The 19,366-nt window shown below is 43.2% G+C and overlaps 1 protein-coding gene across 4 annotated transcripts in view; it reads left to right on the forward strand.

Annotated features, from left to right (window-relative positions):
• The first annotated feature begins 11,826 nt into the window (after nucleotides 1-11,826).
• The window catches only part of PALM2AKAP2 (PALM2 and AKAP2 fusion), a 391,958-nt gene continuing 384,418 nt past the window's right edge, over nucleotides 11,827-19,366 (forward strand). For 2 of the 4 annotated variants that reach the window (XM_054032673.1, XM_054032675.1), the window contains exon 1: nucleotides 11,827-12,147. In XM_054032673.1, coding sequence (XP_053888648.1) covers nucleotides 12,103-12,147 — 45 coding nt within the window. In that variant the 5' untranslated portion in view covers nucleotides 11,827-12,102. The remainder of the gene's footprint in view (nucleotides 12,148-19,366) is intronic. The other 2 variants (XM_054032674.1, XM_054032676.1) reach the window with 2 other exon arrangements.

A 19,366-nucleotide genomic window follows, 5' to 3' on the forward strand; every position in this document is an offset into this window, starting at 1 on the left:
CTCAGGAGCACCACCAGCTTTTCTGCCGCCCTAGGCGGCGGAAGGTCCCGCCCCGAAATGCCGCCCCCCACAGAGGCGGCGGAAGGTGAAATACCACCGCGGTCCCCGCCCCCCAAATTGTAGTGCCCTAGGCGACCGCCTAGGTCGCCTAATGGGTTGCGCCGTCCCTAGGTGCCCTTTCTTCCAGCCCAATGGTGTCCCTATGGGTTTGTCTACACTGCAATTAAACACCCATGGTTGGCCCATGTCAGCTGATTTGGGATTGTGGTGCTTGGGTTGCGGGGCTATAAAATGGCAATATAGATGTTCGGCTCCCCTCTGGGATGCCCCCACCTCAGCCCCCCACTCTCAAGATCTGAGAGCCCAGGCTCCAGTCCAAGCCTGAACATCTACACTGCAGTTTTATAGCCCTGCAGCCCAAGCCCCAAGCGCCCAAGTCTGCTGACACAGGCCAGCGGCGGGTGTTTAGTTGCAGTGTAGATGTACCTTGAGTCAATAAGCAGGGTCTCTTACATTTCTTCATTGGCTTTTGCCAATTTGGCCACAGGCGGCAGCTTCTGCTACCATTTCAGCTCCTGAATAAAATCCGATATACGAGCAAGCATCTTAACAGTAAAGAGTTTCATGGATTTCAAGAGATAATCACTTAAGCTGATCCAGTTGAAAAACATAATTATTTAGACGCTCGTAAATCAGAACCTGCTAATAGATATAGGAGAAACAATGAGATTTGTTATCCACTGAGGAAGAGAGTATCTGAAATGGGCACAAGAAGAGAAAACTAATGCTAGATAAGGCTTTTCTGTCAGGCATTCAGGAAGGTTCAGAGCTGCTTCTGCTGTGGACGGGGGTGTAAATTCCATCAGATGCTGCAAAACCTGAGTTAAATTTTAAAAAATAAACTTGACGTAAATTTCTAGCTCTTTCCTTTATGAGGTTTGAAATCCTAAACCAGTGGCTCTCAAACTTTTTTACTGGTGAGCCCTTTCACACAGGAAGTCTCTGAGTGCGACCCCCCCCTTATAAATTAAAAACACTTTCTTATATATTTAACACCATTATAAATGCTGGAGGCAAAGCGGGTTTTGGGATGGAGGTTGACAGCTCGTCGTCCCCCGTCCCCCCCGCCATGTATAACCTCGCAACCCCCTGAGGGGACCTGACCCTCAGTTTGAAAACCCCTGTCCTAAACCAACAAAAACCAGTCACTAGGGATGAAAGCTTGTTTCTGGGATTCTTCCTAAAGATCATGGGGTTGTTTGTCATCCACAAAAGAGTCTATAGGGCAACCTTCTGGGACCCAGGTCACTCAAGGCCACAGATCTGTCAGTTCTGGTTGGGTGGGAGGCTGCGAATGAAGTCATAGCTACAGGAGTAAGTGCTAAGATTGACACTAGCTATTAGGTAGCTGACTAGAAAGTACAGTATGATCTAGTGCAGTGGTTCTCAAACTGGGGCCGCTGCTTGTGCAGGGAAAGCCCCTGGCGGGCCGGGCCGGGCCGGTTTGTTTACCTGCCGGGTTCACAGGTTCAGCCAATCGCGGCTCCCACTGTCCGCGGTTCGCCGCTCCGGGCCAATGGGGGCTGTTGGAAGCGGCGGCCAGCAAATCCCTTGTCCTGCGCTGCTTCCCGCAGCCCCCATTGGCCTGGAGCGGCGAACCGCAGCCACTGGGAGCCGTGATCGGCTGAACCTCCGGATCCAGCAGGTAAACAAACCGGCCCGCCCCGCCAGGGGCTTTCCCTACACAAGCGGCGGCTCCAGTTTGAGAACCACTGATCTAGTGGACTACTCATGGGACTGCAAACGTTTGTACAGCACCTAGCAAAATGGGGTCCTGGTCCGTGACTGGGGCTCCTGGGTGCTACTGCAATACAAATAATAAATAACTATTAGTGTAGTTATTTTTCAGTGTCTAAAAACATGCCAGCCTCGTCACGGTAATAAGGAGATGGGAGGCCTGCCCCTATGAGCTTCCAAAACTGACTTCAGACACCAAGATGGAGGGAAAAGCCAAACAGAGAGTGGTGGGGTTCTGTGTGTGTGTGACATCAATGAGATGCTGTAGGAAAGATTGCCTAACTCTAGCGCTTCAATGAAGGACTGAAGAAGGATCTGACCTCAGCTTAACCATTCACTTCCTGTGTAATCTTGGGCAAGTCATGTAAGCTGCCGGTGCCTCAGTTCCCCAGCTGTGTATAAAGTTGTGAGGGAGGCTTTGTGAGTGGAAAGCATTGCATGAGTACTAAGCAGTAATATTATTTTTATGTCACTGTGACTTATGCTGAGTCTGCACATTTCTCTCCCATCTGCGAGTCCCAAACCCTTCTAGGACGTCTCAGAAGCCAAGGCATGCTGCTACAATAGGTCATTCTCAGGGGCACAGTCTGAATCAGACTGTCAGCAGTGCACAGCAGAAGCAATTGGGGTTCACCAGGGCACTTAAATGAAGTGGAAGGAGACGAGAGGCTGGACATCACTCCTGCCACTGGATTATTGAGTGGGGGCGGGGAGGCCCCACCTTCAAGTGGTAGTGTGGTAGCTCCCCCTTGTAAGGGCTGCTGCTATTGGTCAATCCCAGTGCTTCTAGTAAACCAGCAAGGGGTGGCTGGCTGCCTATATGGGGCGGTGGAACCTGGAAGCAGGCTCTTACTGCTCTGCCCCCTCTGCTATAAAAAACCCACCTCTCCCCTTTCTGTCAGGTTATTGGTTGCATGCCTATCCGTGCAAATACATGTCATATTGTCAGGGTTGCCTTGTGCAGCAGGCACAAATTACGCCTTGAAATAAGGCAGGTCCAGTAAGCCCCCGGGTTAAAGTGGGTTCGTTTTCGTTTGGTGCCTGATGGGATGCTTGGTATTTGAGAACTGAAAGCAGGGAAGGCAGGTAAGTCAGGGTCGCTATTATAGAATCATAGGACTGGAAGAGATCTCAAGAGGTCGTCTAGTCCAGTCCCCTGCACTCACAGCAGGACCAAGTATTATCTAGACCATCCCTGACAGGTGTTTGTCTAACCAGCTCTTAAAAGTCTCCAATGATGGAGATTCCACAACCTCCTTAGGCAACTTATTCCAGTTCTTAACCACTCTGACACTTAGGAAGCTTTTCCTAATGTCCAACCTAAACCCCCTTTGCTGCAATTTAAGCCCATTAATTCTTGTCCTATCCTCACAGGTTAAGGAGAACAATTTTTCTCCCTCTTCCTTGTAACAACATTTTATGTACTTGAAAACTGTTATCATGTCCCCTCTCAGTTTTCTCTTTTCCAGACTAACCAAACCCATTTTTTTCAATCTTCCCTCATAGGTCATGTTTTCTAGACCGTTAATCATTTTTGTTGCTCCTCTCTGGACTTTCATCACTTTGTCCATATCTTTCCTGAAATGTGGCGCCCAGAACTGGACACAATACTCCCACTAAGGCCTAATCAGCATGGAGTAGGGTGGGAGAATTACTTCTCGTGTCTTGCTTACAATACTCCTGCTAATACATCCCAGAATTATGTTTGCTTTTTTGCAACAGTGTTACACTGTTGACTCATTTGGTTTATGGTCCACTATGACCCCCAGATCCCTTTCCGCAGTACTCCTTCCTAGGCAGTCATTTCCCATTTCGCATGTGTGCAACTGATTGTTCCTTCCTAAGTGGAGTACTTTGCATTTGTCCTTACTGAATTTCATCCTATTTACTTCAGACCATTTCTCCAGTTTGTCCAGATCATTTTGAATTGTAATCCTATCCTCCAAAGCACTTGCAACCCCTCCCAGTTGGTATTGTCTGCAAACTTTATAAGTGTACTCTCTATACCATTATCTAAATCATCGATGAAGATATGGAACAAAACCAGGTCCAGAACTGATCCCTGCGGGACCCCACTCATTATGCCCTTCCAGCATGACTGTGAACCACTGATAACTACTCTTTGGGAATGGTTTTCCAACCAGTTTTGCACCTGCCTTATAGGAACTCCATCTAGGTTGCATTTCCCTAGTTTGTTTATGAGACGGTCATGCAAGACAGTATTGCCTCCCTCACTCTCCCTGCATCAGCAGAGGTTATTTGTAAGAGCTGACATACTGGATGTCAAAGGCCAATAAAGTTGTAGCCATTGGCCAAGAGATTCCAGCTTTGTGTCTGCCCTCACTGGTCCCCTGCCATTCACAATGCAAGGATATAAATAGTCCAGGACACCATGCTGTCCTTTCTGCTGCTCGCCTGGGCTGTGCGGCACTCCTTTTGTTCAATGGATTTCTTACTGTGAACTCTCCATTACCGAAGAACAAAACCAAGCAAATGCCATTGACCCTATGTTGAACTTGTTAATAAAACATGGCTTATCACATGCCTGGAGTCTTGGGATGGTCCAACGCCAATGCCCTGAGCCTTGGCTTTTGTCGCACAATGCTGTCTATGTTTCAACTAAGCACTGAAGGCTACGGTGATGAAAAACCCTGTAGTTACTGAAACACTCTTATTCTGTTACTGTTTAAAATGAGAAAAGATGGTCCTGTGGTTGAGGCACTAGATTGGGAGTCAGGAGATATGAGCTCAATTCTCAGCTCTCTCCCTGCCCTGCTGTGTGACATTGGGCATATCACCTAATCCTTCTGTGCGTAATTTCTCTTCTCCCACCCTTTGTGTCTCTTGTCTATTTGGGGTGGGATTTTCAGAAGTGATCTGCGTTGGCAAAACCGTACTCATTAGAGTCCAGAGCAAAGCTGCCTTGAAAGCAAAACTGAGGACAATGCTGAGTTCTTTGAAAATCCCACCCTTAGACCGTAAGCTTTTCAGGCTAGGCTGTCTCTTATTTGGGGTTTGTACAGCCACTAGCACAATGGGAGAGCCATATCCAGGAGGTATCTGCTCGGTGCTACATAGAGTCATAGAATATCAGGGTTGGAAGGGACCTCAGGAGGTCATCTAGTCCAACCCCCTGCTCAAAGCAGGACCTAATCCCAACTAAATCATCCCAGCCAGGGCTTTGTCAAGCCTGACCTTAAAAACCTCTAAGGAAGGAGATTCCACCACCTTCCTAGGGAACCCATTTCAGTGCTTCACCACCCTCCTAATGAAAAAGTTTTTCCTAATATCCAACCTAAACCTCCCCCAGTGCAACTTGACACCATCACTCCTTGTTCTGTCATCTGGTACCACTGAGAACAGTCTAGATCCATCCTCTTTGGAACCCCCTTTCAGGTAGTTGAAAGCAGCTATCAAATCCCAGGGCAGTTCATGCTGACCTTCTGAATGCAACCTGATGCAGTGCTCCCTTGACTGCATCTGCAGAGTGACTGAGACACTAATAGATTTTGGATAGGTGCCAACTACCTTATTCACCTCCATTGGGTGCTAACTCTGAAGCCACACTTGGGTGTCTAATTTTCAGAGGTGCTGCAGCTCCAGTTATCGTCAGTGGGAGTTGTAGGTATTCAGCAACGGTGAAAATCAGGAGCTTTACATGTTTTGCAGCATAACCTTTTTCACGGCTGATCCTTTTACCTGAGGGGTGGGGTGAGAGAGAGGAATCAGAAAGTAAGCTCCGTTTTCCCAGCTTCTTTTTTTCCAAAATTGCCCTCTGCCTGTTAGAGATATCCACCAGGAATAAAGGGACCGGGGTAGGGTGCGCTGGAGAAAGGAATGGGTTCCAAAGTAGAATTGTGGGCCTGTATCCATGTTGCACAAGATGGTTGTCCTGGAGTAAGTCTAAAAAGCATGTGAGCTATGAGCAAGCCTGATTCAGAGCTCTAAATGATCAGAGGAAATTCTCATTTCTAGCTTGTTATTTTAATACAGAAACAGAGTCTGGCAAGAGAGAGAAACAGCAAATTCATCGCACCTCAGAATTTCAACTTGGATGAAATTAATGTTGTCCGAAAAGGCCTTAGGGCTAGAACCGTCTTAGTGTTATATTGTTCAGCCCACTGGCATGTGGTAATTGTAAAAGCCAGAAGCATCTTCTTTTAAACAATCAGAACTGAAATGCAGAGACGCACACAGCCTAGTTCCCCTCCATTGCTTTCTTTGTTTCCTTGACAGCCATTTTCAGGAGCCCACCCAGAAGTTGTCACCGCAAAAATATTTATGATGATTGCAAACATCAGTCATGACCTCTGGTGTGTGTATTTTGAAGCAGTCTCTGGGCAAAGGTTTGCTCTGTCAAACTGGTACAATCCCACTGACGTCCATGGGTTTGTGCTGCTTTGGTTTGACCTAGAGGAGAAATTGTCCCTCAACATGTAGGACGGTGCTGCAGTGTATAACACCCCAACTGGAATGACACTGTTTGTTAAACATCTTAAGTGGGTTATTTAAAGCAGAACTTTTCCTAACCCAGCTCAGCTGTACAGAAAGGAAAGGCGCCTGATTTTTGGGATTTAATTGGCCTCCCTCATTAAAAGTTTAGACTGGGCACAGCTCAAAATGTTCTTTGGATGTCGATGGCCAAATCCTTCATGCTTTAGTATTGTAATTAGTCATCCCATAAGAAATGGTCAAGAAAAGGAAAAACAGTTCTGCCAAAAAATGAAGTCATTTTCATGCTGAAATGGACTAATTTTTTTTTGTTTTTAAAAAAAAATTGTGAAAATCTTTTGAGAGCTCAATTTTTTGAACCTCCTACCCTACCTTCCCCCGCTGCTCCCCCCCTCCCCCCATGTTGCTATTTCATTAAAAAAATTGAGTGAAAAATTTCAGCTCTAGCAGATACTACAGTTTCAAGAGTGGTATAAAAACCCAGATATCTAGAACCCACTCATATCAATATGCTGTTAAGGTTTGTCCCTTCCTGGTACTGCCACTAACCTGTTATGGGTGAACTTGGACAGATGACATCACCTCTCTGTGTCCTGTAAAAATGAATGAAAGGGGCCCTTCAGTTTTGGTTTTTATTTTATTTAATTTTTCTCCAGGAATTTATCAGTGTTTATTACTACAACAACAAAAAGAGGTGAAAATCGGTGGAAAAACTATTAATATTTTTTCTGGGTAAATATCAGGGTTTATTTTGGTGGATGGAAGGACTTGGGGGGGGGGAAGTATTCAGTAGATTAATGCTTTGATTAATGGAATTCAGTGCGGTTTCCTGCAGAACTAAAACAGAACTCAAAACACAATGCTGCCACCTGAAAGTTTAAGAAAACAATAACTCTCTAATCCCCAAATACAACTTTTCATTTGAATAAACAGTTTACTGTTGTAGACTTAGAACTATTAGCCTTTAAATGTTTACATTTAATAATTGGGCCACACCATTTGCAGCGCATACTTCATCCTTTTCTTCTGTTTGTTTGTTTTTTTTAACTTTCAAATACTTCCTCGTGTACTGAAACATATTCTGATACAGATTTTTGTTTTCTTCCCATTTTAGTATGTCAGCTCTTTAAACCGTTATCTGTTAACAGCTTGCAATGTGTACGTGGTAGGCACGAGATTCATCGGTACGTTCAGGTTCACACACACTTCCGAGCATGCGTGCCTGTTTGTTTATTGTGTACCTTCTAGACTAATACATAACCTTGCTTCAACAGGCAGCTTTGCATATACACACTGACTAATGTATTATAGTAATACATATATCTCATGCAATGTATTCTATTTTCCTAATAAAACAAATTATTTTTATATATTTGAATAGTGCAAAAGTAGGGTGTAAATCCAGAAAAAAACCCTAATAATACTTTTTGTAAAACCTGGGATTTTTTCAATAAAAATCGATATTAAAAAAAGAATATGTATCTTTCTGTGCAAAGTGCTTTGAGATGTATAAATTAAAGGTGTTCTAAAAGAGCTAAGTCTTATTATTCAGGCATTTCTATACCTTTCTTTGAACATTGTGACAATCACTGTTGAGGATACTTTTGAAGTGTTACTATTTCCTCTGTTGTTCCCTATGCTTGTGCACAACAATGTGCAAAAGGAACTCTGTTGGTTCCAGCAGTGGAGCAGAACAACCCAAACTTGATAGCATATTCATGATCAAAATGCTGTCTGTGTTATCTGGTTTAGTTGAGGACATCTCCCCCTCTTGCTCTAGATACATTTATGCCTGGAAAGAATGTGAAGGTGGAAAGCTTCCATGTGAGACTCTGAAAAACCACATCAGTGGAAGACCTGACCAGAATCAACACTGCCTTATTTCTTTGCTGATTCAGTCTTTTCTTCTTCCCCTTCCTGTCCTCCCTGTCATCACTGCTCTTGTGTTTGCAAGCAATTTTGTCTTCTCCTCTATTTAAATAAACTCTGATCAGCAACTTTAATTAGTGCCCAGTTCTCTCGCAAGACTTAATCAGGCAGAGATCATCCGACTTGGACTCAGGGGCATCCAAGAATTCATAGAAATCTCATTAGGGCATATCTTATTTTGTGACATGCACATACCTCTTGGTTATCACTCTTGCAGTTTAGAGGGAGCTTGCTGTCTGGGTATATAATACCACAGCACATTCCTCTTAGATCAGGGTCACTCCAGCAATCGCTACTGTTCACTTCCCGCCACTGAACCCCCTCTCCCCACACATATATGGGATGCGGTTTTATGGAACAGAGGCTAAAAATGCTACAGCAGAGTACTTAACAAATCAGTGACTGGGCTGCAGTTATCATGCTTTGCTGTTGGCGATGAGCTCTGAGATTGGACGCGAGTGAAAAGGTGCAATAAGGAATATTATCACCGCAATGAGGGTAATGAAGATTGTCATTTCATAACAGAAGAGGGTGGGGTTCTCTAGCTTGCGAGTCAGTTTGTGCCTGACTCTCTGACTGGCACAATCTGCCAGAGGCAGAGCAATCCTGTTGCTGCAAATTAGGATGATATACTTGATGCGGTTGCTGCTGCAGATAGTGGGATAGTGTAAAACGAAAGGATACCTCAGTCCCTGTGCACTGATGGCCACTGCTCACATGAGAACTTCAATGACTAAAATAAGGTCCAGCGAATTATTAATTCAAACCTTCTGTGAGTCTGTGCAGAGACTCATCCAGCTATTAAAATGACCTTAAAGTTTCCATATATATAAAAGCGCAAATAAATACTTGTTTGCTTTTCTTGTTGGTAACATTTATTTTTGTAGGGTGCTTACCCCAAGACAGACTGTCTGCCTATCTCTCTGAGTCAGTTAAATAAAATTGAACATAGGGCTTAAGGAGGTAGCTAGAGATAGGTGCAGGTGGTGCCCGATCTGCAAGAAGGCTATGCCTCTTTGGGATTTGCCATGGTGATGATGATAAGAAGGCCTTGACTCATCAAAGCACATAAACACCATTAATTTTAATGCACTTAAATGAGTGCTTAAGTGGTTTGCTGAATTGGGATTATAAGGGAAGGAGAGCTTCCTGTGGTATATTTTTCAGTCTAATTTAACTCTGTCCCATTGCAAGGCTTCATGTGCATGAAGATCTGATTTCTCAAATTCCACACCCAGCTGACCTGAGTGAACTCCATTGGCTTCACTGGGTATAACTGACAGCAGAATTCTTCCCTGGGGGCTAAGCTTGCCATCAAAATTCAGCGGTGGTGGTGGAAAAGATTTAATCACATTACTCTCAGTAAGGTTAACAGGAGTTACCCACATACCTTCCCTGTGCATCAGTGGGAAGATAGACATATATCTGTCTGCAGCATGACAGGGTATTGCGAAACAGACGGCAGTATTGTCAGATACCTGTGGGGGCCCATACTGTGCCATTGAGGATGAAATTCTGGAGAAAAACAAGATGCTAAAAGGATTTGAAGAATTTAAAAAAAAGACTGAATTTTCTAAGATCCCGAGATGTGCTTAGTAGCAAAGATTGTTTGAACAGGAACAAGTCCCATATTAAACTGGAATTACTGACTGATTCCCCATCAAGTGTCTGTCACCTGTTTGAAAGGTAATCTCTGTAGGTAAATCATGTTTGGTTTTAAGGGAGAGGGCAGTAAAACCTTGCCCGTTGGATATAAAAGTTACCAAGAGTATCTCATGTTCAGTGCATTTTCCCATCTGAAGGGCTATATTTCATAGAGCTTACTGCTCAGCAAAAAGTCATTCTTCTGTTTACTGTGTTGTTCTAGATGTTCTTTCCAATAAGGAAGATTTAATCCTGAAGCACAATGTGTACATGCTACAGCCTCTGCTATGTTTTCTGAAAGCCAGGTGCACCTTGTCACGTGCAGTGAGCAGGCACAATTTCAACAGTGGCCATGAAATTTGCCTGCCTCTGAGTACGTCTTAGGGGTGATTTCAGAGGTTTTGAGCACCCTGAGTTGTCGCTGTGCTTGAGGTGCTCAGCTCTTCTAATCATTAAGCTAGTTGGTCACCCAAAAATGGAGGCACCTGCTCTGTTGCCTATTTCTGTTATTTCAGGTTGTAAGTCCTCAAAAGAAAATACGTGCAGACCCGAGACACATGTGCAGACATGCCCTGAAATGTGATTGAGTGTATATCTACATTTCAAGCTGGAGGGGATTGATTCCCGGCTCGGGAAGACATTCTCATGATTGCTTTCATTAAGCTAGTGCACTAAAATTGGACTGTAGCTGTGGCAGCATTAGTGGGCTAGCAAGCAGGCTTCCTGCCCTGAGTACGTGCCCAGGGTCTCAGACGGGCACATACTCGAGGCAGATAACCTTTTCCGCTGGTTGAGCTGCCACGGCTACTTTCTATTTTTAGTGCGCTAACTTAATCAGAGGTAGCAAGTGTATGTCCACCTGAGCTGGAAATCACACCCCAGCTCAAAGCGCTGATCTACCATAGGTAGAGCTGATAGCATGGCCTAGGCTTAAGGCTGCCTGACATTTCCCATTATAAGAACCTGTTTTCATCTGCTTTTCACTTTGCAAGATTTTAATGGTTTGGGCTGAAATTTTCCACGCAGATCGTTTGCCCCAAGCTGAATTTTTGTTTTGTTTACGTCTCAGAATTCCTCTGCTGTCAGCAAATATATGTGAAACTCAGGGGCAAAATATACGTCTCATTCCTCTCTGATGCAGGTCCACGTAGAGGATGCCAACTTACTGAGGCTATCAGTTACTCCATTCGTTTAAGTGGCAGAGGTCTGTGGCCTGCTGATGGGAGGCTGGGGGGAGAGGGAGCCGCAGTATTGATGCCACGCAATGGAATTTCCATTTCTTCATTTGATTTTCTTTAAAAAAACAACAACAGCAAAACTTAGTTTTATTTTACATGTGTGTAATTTCCTATGTTGAATGGTTGCAAAGCCAAGTATGCAAAAATTAGGAATTGCGAGAATTAAGGTTGCCTTCACAATCTTAATTTAGTCTCCTGGAGCCATATGCATTATGATACAGTCATCAAATACATTATCACATACTTTGTCCCCCACTTTTGAGTGCTTGACTTCTCAACCTTAACTTTCTTTAACATAGTGGTTCTGTGTGCGATCTGTATATACAGTATGTGGGCTTCACCATATTCCCTACCCTCTGAGACATGCTCCTGAAGGGTCACCTCTTTGGCATCTCCTTAAACAGGCCATATTATAATGGCAGTCACAAACTAGCGTGCTATACTCTGAAAGTCTACCCATGTATTGTTTCTCTCTAGTCACTCAAACAATCTCCTTTTCTCGAGCCAAACCAGTTTAGACCTTAGGTTTGCTGTGCCTAACTCCTGAATAGCTACTTCTATCCCCCTCGCCCCAGAGTTCCTGTTTTAAGGGCATGCTGCCATACAGCTGTCTCTGCTGCATTCAGGCAGGTTCTGATTACTATGCACGCTATTGATGTTGAGCTCCTGTCATGACCCAACACTCCATAGGAGGAGCAAATGAGCTGAGACGTCAAGGGAAAAAATTATAGCCATGCGAGCGATCCCTGTACTCAGCTGCTTCTGGAGCACATACATGGCTTGTGTGACAGCAACAGCGCACAGAAGCAGCAATGCAATGCAGTTAGCAGTACAGCTGGGAGGCAGGCAGGCAGGCACTGGTCCAGTTTCTAAAATGATCCTCTCGTAAGCCAGTCTGCAGTGCCTCCCAAAGTGGTTGACTCCTGCAAAAGAGCACAGCTTTCTTTGCAAATACTCTGGGGTGTAACTCCGCTTCCCTTGGTGACTACAGCGCTTTTTTTTTTTTTCTTTTCTTTCTTCCCTCTGTGTCCTTTTCTCCAGGATGGCGGAGGCAGAATTGCACAAGGAAAGGCTGCAAGCCATAGCAGTAAGTCAGTTTCATTTTACTTGCTCTTTTGTCTGTGAATAGGGAGCTGTGAGTTGAAGTCCAAGGATTCCAGCACAGTAGCTGGGCAACATTTAGACAGTGTCGTTTTGGAGAAGTTTTCAGCATGGAGTTCTCCCTTTTCCTCCTTATCAAACAACTGATGAAAGGTTGTTTTTATATGATTTCACTGGCAATGAGGAGAGTTCGGATGCTCTCTCATCCTGACATGTGCTAGACCCAGGAATACATGGTGGCATGCTTTTAAGACAGATGAAAGGGAAGAACAGGAGGAGGGAGGTGGTTGGAGGACAGCATCAGTACTTTGCTTTAAAAAATATTATCCCGCTGTTGGAGCATTAGCTAAGCAGACTAAGAAGTTAAACTAGAGGGCTCAAGCGCAGGGTGGCTTTTACTGAGGAAAATAATTCTTATTTTTTAAAAAAGCAAACAATCCAGTGACGAAGGCAGGTGATCGCTAATCATTTTAACTAGCTTTTCTACTGGTATTAAACTAGAACGCCACATCTTAATGCCAAATGCCTTCAGCGAAATTCTCCAATGACCTATGCCGGGGGGCTGCCGGGGCAAAGTTAGGGCAGAATTGTGACCCATTTTAGCCTAAACTTTTATTTTCCTCCTTGGTATTAAAATCAGACACACAGCGAGCTAGAGTCTAAGCTGATGCCAATGGGCGTCGTGCCATTTGACTTCAGTGGAGCGACAGCCAATGAGAGCAGCTGAGGATTTGGCCCCAGCGTTTCAAAAATATAATTGTGCTTACAATGGAAAACATCAGGTCGTTATTATTAAAGCGAATCAATGATATCAAAAACGCCACATTTCCATGGCCTCTGTCCACCCGCTAAGCCCACATAACCTTGCCCTTGTTCAATCTGACACTCAGTTGAGTTTTTTGGGGGGGTGGGGGATTGGGATGGTCGACATGCTAATTCAGCAAATCTGTGGAGTCGGCTGGTGCAATCTGTGCAGACGGCTGTACGTTTCAGGTCTGAAATGAAGAGGCACAAACCGACTGAGCCTGCTTAGATTTTAGGAGCCCCTGCCAGCGTGTTGCCAATGATCAACAGATGTTGTGTTTTACTCTAGCTGCCACAGCCGGGTTATACGTTTCCTTTGTAGACAGAGGAATGGTGGCTGCTGCTGCTGCAGTACCAAGTTGTTTTTCTTAGGTCCGTTAATCGGCTAATAGGCACGTGTATATTTAAAATAACCAGAAATATTAGAAACTCAATACTTGTTCCTCTAAAATGTTTCCTGGAAAAGATCAAATGTTTTCATTTAAGGGAGAGGGGGGGAGATATTATGGGGTAAAGTCTTGAAAGTTTTAACAGAGAGAAGTAGCTGATTTAAAAAAAAAAATACTTGGCCAAAGTATTCTCCAGATATAGGCATTAACAATTCCTCTGATCAAAGTATTAATAGGCCATTAAAGGGTTAATTCTCAGATTCCCCACGAACATATTCTTCTTGGCATCTTGGTGCTGCCAAACTTGAAGAATTAACACTGCCTTGCTCCAAAATGTATTGCAATTATATATGAGAATCCTAAAAAACCTTCTTTGTCTTCAAACAAAAAAGGGCTGGGGAATATATTACTGCTGCTTCATTCCATCATTGAATTATTCATGGCTAACCAGTTTCCATGCTCCCAGTAGTGTGTGGTACTGTACATAAGAAAGGATGTTCTTTCCATTGCCCGGCACTTTGTACCATCATTTGCACCTCTACAAAGTGGGAGTAAAATCTTTACCTGATCATTTGGTAAATGACGGCACAAAGTCCAGGCAATGATGGATCTGTATACACTACATTATGGCGTACTTTTAGCTGAAGACACTGGTGATGAAGAAGAATATGATCAGTGACTCAAAGTTCATTGAACACAGTTCAACTAGAACCACAAAAGTATACAGATTTGGTCTTGCTTTGTGTTCGGACTGCATCCCCAAGCCAGTAGTTGTTTGCTCAGAGATTCTGCATGTCACCAAGTTGTCCATGTAAGCTTTTGGGGAACTTTACTGCTCCAGCTGAATATTTGCAAATGTTGTCAGAATGTCAATCAGTGTGTGTTTCGAATGTGAGCTTGGTTCATCAGGATGGGTCATGTGGTATAAGTCACAGGGTATTTCTCCGATGTTCCTGATTTGCTGGGCCTATCCAAGATGATTAGGAGGATCAGCCAAACTTAAATGGTGTCTCAGAAAAGAGGGATGCAGGATTTCAGTTCAGCTCACTGGAAAAGTCAGGAGAAAATATTTTAACCAAGTTCTAGTGTCTGTCTCGGGTGGGCAAAGACCTACTACTGTACATTATTACTAGGGCTGTGTGAATGCTGGGGGGGAAATCCTTCCACGAATTTCTAAACAAATTCACTTGGACTATGATCGCATCCCTTTTGTGATTGCTTAGACGGACAATCCTATGAACAAATTTACTGTGTGGAACATTCACATAAATAGTGACTTTTAAGTGATTATTGCAGAATATTGAAGGAACACAAATTTCAAATTTGGAATTGTGAATATTCCTGCCAGAAACCTGATAGTTTCCTATCAATCAAATTATTGCAGTTTTAAACCTGTGATCTCTCAAAGTTAGAAACAAATTTCTATGGCTCTGATCCTGCATTGTGAGCAGGGTAGGAGTACAATTTGGGGAGGAAAGAATGTCTATTTGTTAAGGCACTAGTCTAGGATTTGGGAGATTAGGTGCAATTCCCTACTCTACCACAGGTGTAAACTGGGGCAAGTCACTTAGCTCTGTTTCCCCACTTGTAAAATGGGGATTATAACACTGCCCTTCCTCACAGGTTGTTGTGAGGAGAACTACATTAAAGATTGATAAGATGCTCAGATACTATGGGGCCATATAATGGTGAGATCATTTTTTTAAATTCTCTACAACATTTCTAAACCAGTTTTTCTCTGTAAAATACTGCTTGTGGCATAATGAGAACACAGGATGGTCTGGAGTGATGTGAAACTTTTTTTAGCACTCCTTTGATATAACTTCTGTGTGACTTTTGCAACTTGTGAGTAACATGGTCTTCCCAAACAGATGGTGATAAAACCTTTATACCATGCTATACCGTCATGTATTTTTATACGTACATATGTATATTGAGTCCTTTCTTAAGCGATTATTCAAGGGACTGACAAAAATCGATTGCTTAGCACAAGCTGTCTTCTAACACAAATGAAGCAGAAATGTATGCAGTCTGTATGGTATGGAGGTACTTTATAAAGCAAGAGGTTGGAAGGATGGATTTCTGCTTATATGAGCTAGAACAGGAGATTTTTATAGTTCAGCAGATTTCAGACTTTATTGAATAATGCTAATCCTTGGTCTTGGATTAGAGCATTTTTCATGAAGAGGGACTGGTAAAATGTGGATGAAAGAAGGAAACATTTTTGTGGCATTTTAAATAATGATGGCTGCCTTATGCTGCTCAGAAGTTTGGAATGTTAGTCATCCCAGAGGAGGTGGATTTAGTGGGTGGAGAACAGGTGAGGCTAGCAATTTATCACATGGTGGACAAATTAATCACATAGCTCTGAAATTTATTACATGGTTCCACAATCTATGACATGGTTGTCATCATCGTGTAATGGTATAAATGTATATGCATATGCTTACATATATTCTATGTATAAATTGCCAGGCAAAAATTATTGCAATTCAGATCACAATAAGAGAGGCTCAAATTAAATGTATACCCCAGATAAAAAAAAATATAGTAAGAGGACCAAAAAATGCTACCATGACTAAACAAGAGAATAAAAGAGGTGGTTAGAGGCAAAAAAAATGGATCTTTTAAAAATCGGAAGTCAAATCCTACAGAAGAAAATAGAAATGAAGATAAACTCTGGCAAGTCAAGGGTAAAAGTATAATTAGGCAGGCCAAAAAATTTTTTGAAGACCAATTAACAAAAGACACAAACTAACAGCAAAACATTTTTTAAGTACATCAGAAGCAGGAAGCCTGCAAAACAATCAGTGGGGCCACTGAACGATCAAGGTGCTAAAGGAGCACTCGAAGATAAAGCCGTTGGAGAGAAGCTAAATGACTTCTTTGCTATCATTCTTCACTGTAGAGGCTACAAGGGAGATTCCCACATTCAGACATTCTTTTTAGGTGAGAGATCTGAGGAACTGTCCCAGACTGAGGTGTAGATAGAGAAGGCTTTGGAACAAATCGATAAATTAAACAGTAATAAGTCACCAAGGTCAGATGGTATTCACCCAAACATTCTGAAGGAACTCAAATACAAAACTGCAGAACTGCTAGGCATGGTGTGTAATATATTGGTTAAATCAGCCTCTGTATCATATGACTGGAGGATAGCTAATACAACACTGGTTTTTGTTTTTTTTTGTTTTTTGGGTTTTTTTAAGGCTCCAGAGGCAATCCTATCAATTACAGGCTGGTATGCCTATCTTCAGTACAAGGCAAATAGGTTGAAACTGTAGTAAACAACAGAGTTGTCAGACACATAGATGAGCATGGTTTATTAGCAAAAAATCAACACAGCTTTTGTAGAGGGAAATCATGCCTCGCCAATTTTTTAGAATTCTTTGAAGGAGTCAACAAATGTGGATAAGGGGCATCCAGTTGATACAGTGTACTTGGACTTTCAGAAAGCCTTTGGCCAGGTCTATACTATAAACGTATGCTGGTATAACTACGTTGCTCAGGGCTGTGAAAAATCCACCCCTCGAGCGACACAGTTAAAGTGACCTAGCCCCATGGGTAGACAGTACTACGGGAGGGCTTCTCCTGCCTACGTAGCTACCACCTCTGGTGGAGGTGATTAACTACGCCAACAGGAGAAGTTCTTCCATCGGCATAGTAGCATCTTCACTGAAGCGCTACAGCACAATTGCACTGCAGCAGCGTTTTCAATGTAGTCCTTCCCTTTGACAAGGTCCCACACCAAAGGCTCTTAAGCAGAGTAAGCAGGCATGAGATAAGAGGGAAGGTCCTCTCATGAACTGGTAACTGGTTAAAAGACAGAAAACAAAGAGTAAGAATAAACGGTCAGTTTTCAGAATGGAGAGGTAAACAATGGGGTCCCCCCAAGATGTGTACTGGGACCAGTGCTGTTCAACATATTAATAGATGATCTGGAAAAAAGGGGTAAACTGCGAGATGGCAAAGTTTGTAGACAATACAAAATTACTCAAGATAGCTACGTCCAAAGCTAACTGCAAAGATTTACAAAGGGATCTTGCAAAATGGCAAATGAAAATCAGTGTTGATAAATGCAAAGCAATGCAGATTGGTAAACATAATCCCAACAACAAATACAAGATGATGGGGTCTAAATTGGCTGTTACCATTCAAGAAAGAGATCTTGGTGTCATTATGAATAAATAGTTCTGTGAATAGTTCATCTGCTCAATGTGCAGTGGCAGTCAAAAAAGCAAACAGAATGTTATGAACCATTAGGAAAGTGAGAGATAATAAGACAGTAAATATCATAATGCTACTATATAAATCCATGGTGTGCTCACACCTTGAATACTGGGTGCAGTTCTGGTCACCCCATTTCAAAAAAGATGTATTTGAATTGGAAAAGGTACAGAGAATGGCAACAAAAATAATTAGGTTATGGAACAGCTTCCATATGAGGAGAGATTAAAAAGGGGGAGACTGTTCAGGTTAGAAAAGAGACGACTAAGGGGGGGGATATGATAGAGGTCTATATAAAATCATGAATGGTGTGGAGAAAGTGAATAAGGAAGTGTCATTTACCCCTTCACACAACGCAAGAACCAGGGGTCACCCAATGAAATGAATAGGCAGCAGGTTTAAAACAAACAAAAAGAAATACTTCTTTCACAACGTACAATCAACCTGTAGAACTCATTGCCAGGGATGTTGTGAAGGCCAAAAGCATCACTGTGTTCAAAAAAGATGGAAGATAGGTTCATCAATGGCTGTTAGCCAAGATGGGTAAGTCTCTGACTGCCAGGTGCTGGGAGTAGACAACTTGAGATGGATCACTCAATAATTGCTTTGTTCTGTTCAATCCCTCTATAGCACCTGTCACAGGCCGCTGTTGGAAGACAGGATACTGGGTTAGATGGACCACTGGTCTGACCCAGAGTGGTTGTTCTTATGTAAATCCCCATACCAACCTTGTCTTTTTCCTCTTGCCCAGATTGGAGATGATCATCTGTTGTCACATGAAATTTAAGTATGCCCTGTGAGTTGGGTGAAATGCAGTTGCTTGATGATAGACCCAGCCTATACCAGGTATATTGAGGTCTTGTGGGTGAATCAGGGTAAATTAAAGGCATGATTTGAACATTGTGCTGAGAAGGACCCTCAAATTGGTCAATGGGTGATCATTGATGCCTGGTTTCTGTCAGCATGCTGGACCCAGAATGGATGGAAGAAGGAAGGGGAGATGCATTGGGTGCATATATACATGGGGTTTCTTGACTGGTTTGACAAAGTTGTTGGTGGGCAGCGGTGGAAGCTGAAAATTTTAAATTATCTAAAGTGCGAGAAGGCGGACACACAGTGGCTTCCTGTAAATCAGCTTCTCTCTGCCTTCTGTGAAGAAAGGAACAGAAGTAACTCCCCTGCTCAAGTGTATGAGATTCTCTGGGGATTCTGGCTGGTACATGTACATTGGAGAGGGAAAAGGGGAATCTCTATAATATGTCTAGAGCAGACATATTGAAGGGTGAAAATAATGGAATCTAGAGTAGGTATATTGGAGTATGTACAGATTAGACTCACTGGTTCTTAGTTGGAAGGTGGATGAATTAATATGTGGGAGGACAAGACACTATAGTCTCTAGGGCCACACACTGGCCATCAGGGTAATCTGCTGGCGGGCCGCCAGACAGTTTGTTTACGTTTGCACGACCACCTGCAGCTCCCAGTGGTTGTGGTTCCTGGTCAATGGGAGCTGCGGGAAGCAGGTCCATGCGCCCGCACCGCTTCCCACAGTTCCCGTTGGCCGGGAACAGCGAACCACGGCCACTGGGAGTTGCAGGCGGCTGTGCAAATGTAAACAAACTGTATGTAGCCCGCAAGCGGATTACCCTAACAGGTAACCCTGCAGGCCACACACCACTGCTCTGGAGTGATACAGAGTGATGCTCTCCCTCTATATATATATAGTGTGTGTGTGTGTGTGTATATGTGTATATATATATACAATGTATATGTATACATAGATAT

This window comes from Malaclemys terrapin, chromosome 6, assembly GCF_027887155.1.
Source record: "Malaclemys terrapin pileata isolate rMalTer1 chromosome 6, rMalTer1.hap1, whole genome shotgun sequence".
In the NCBI taxonomy this organism is placed as follows: domain Eukaryota; kingdom Metazoa; phylum Chordata; order Testudines; family Emydidae; genus Malaclemys; species Malaclemys terrapin.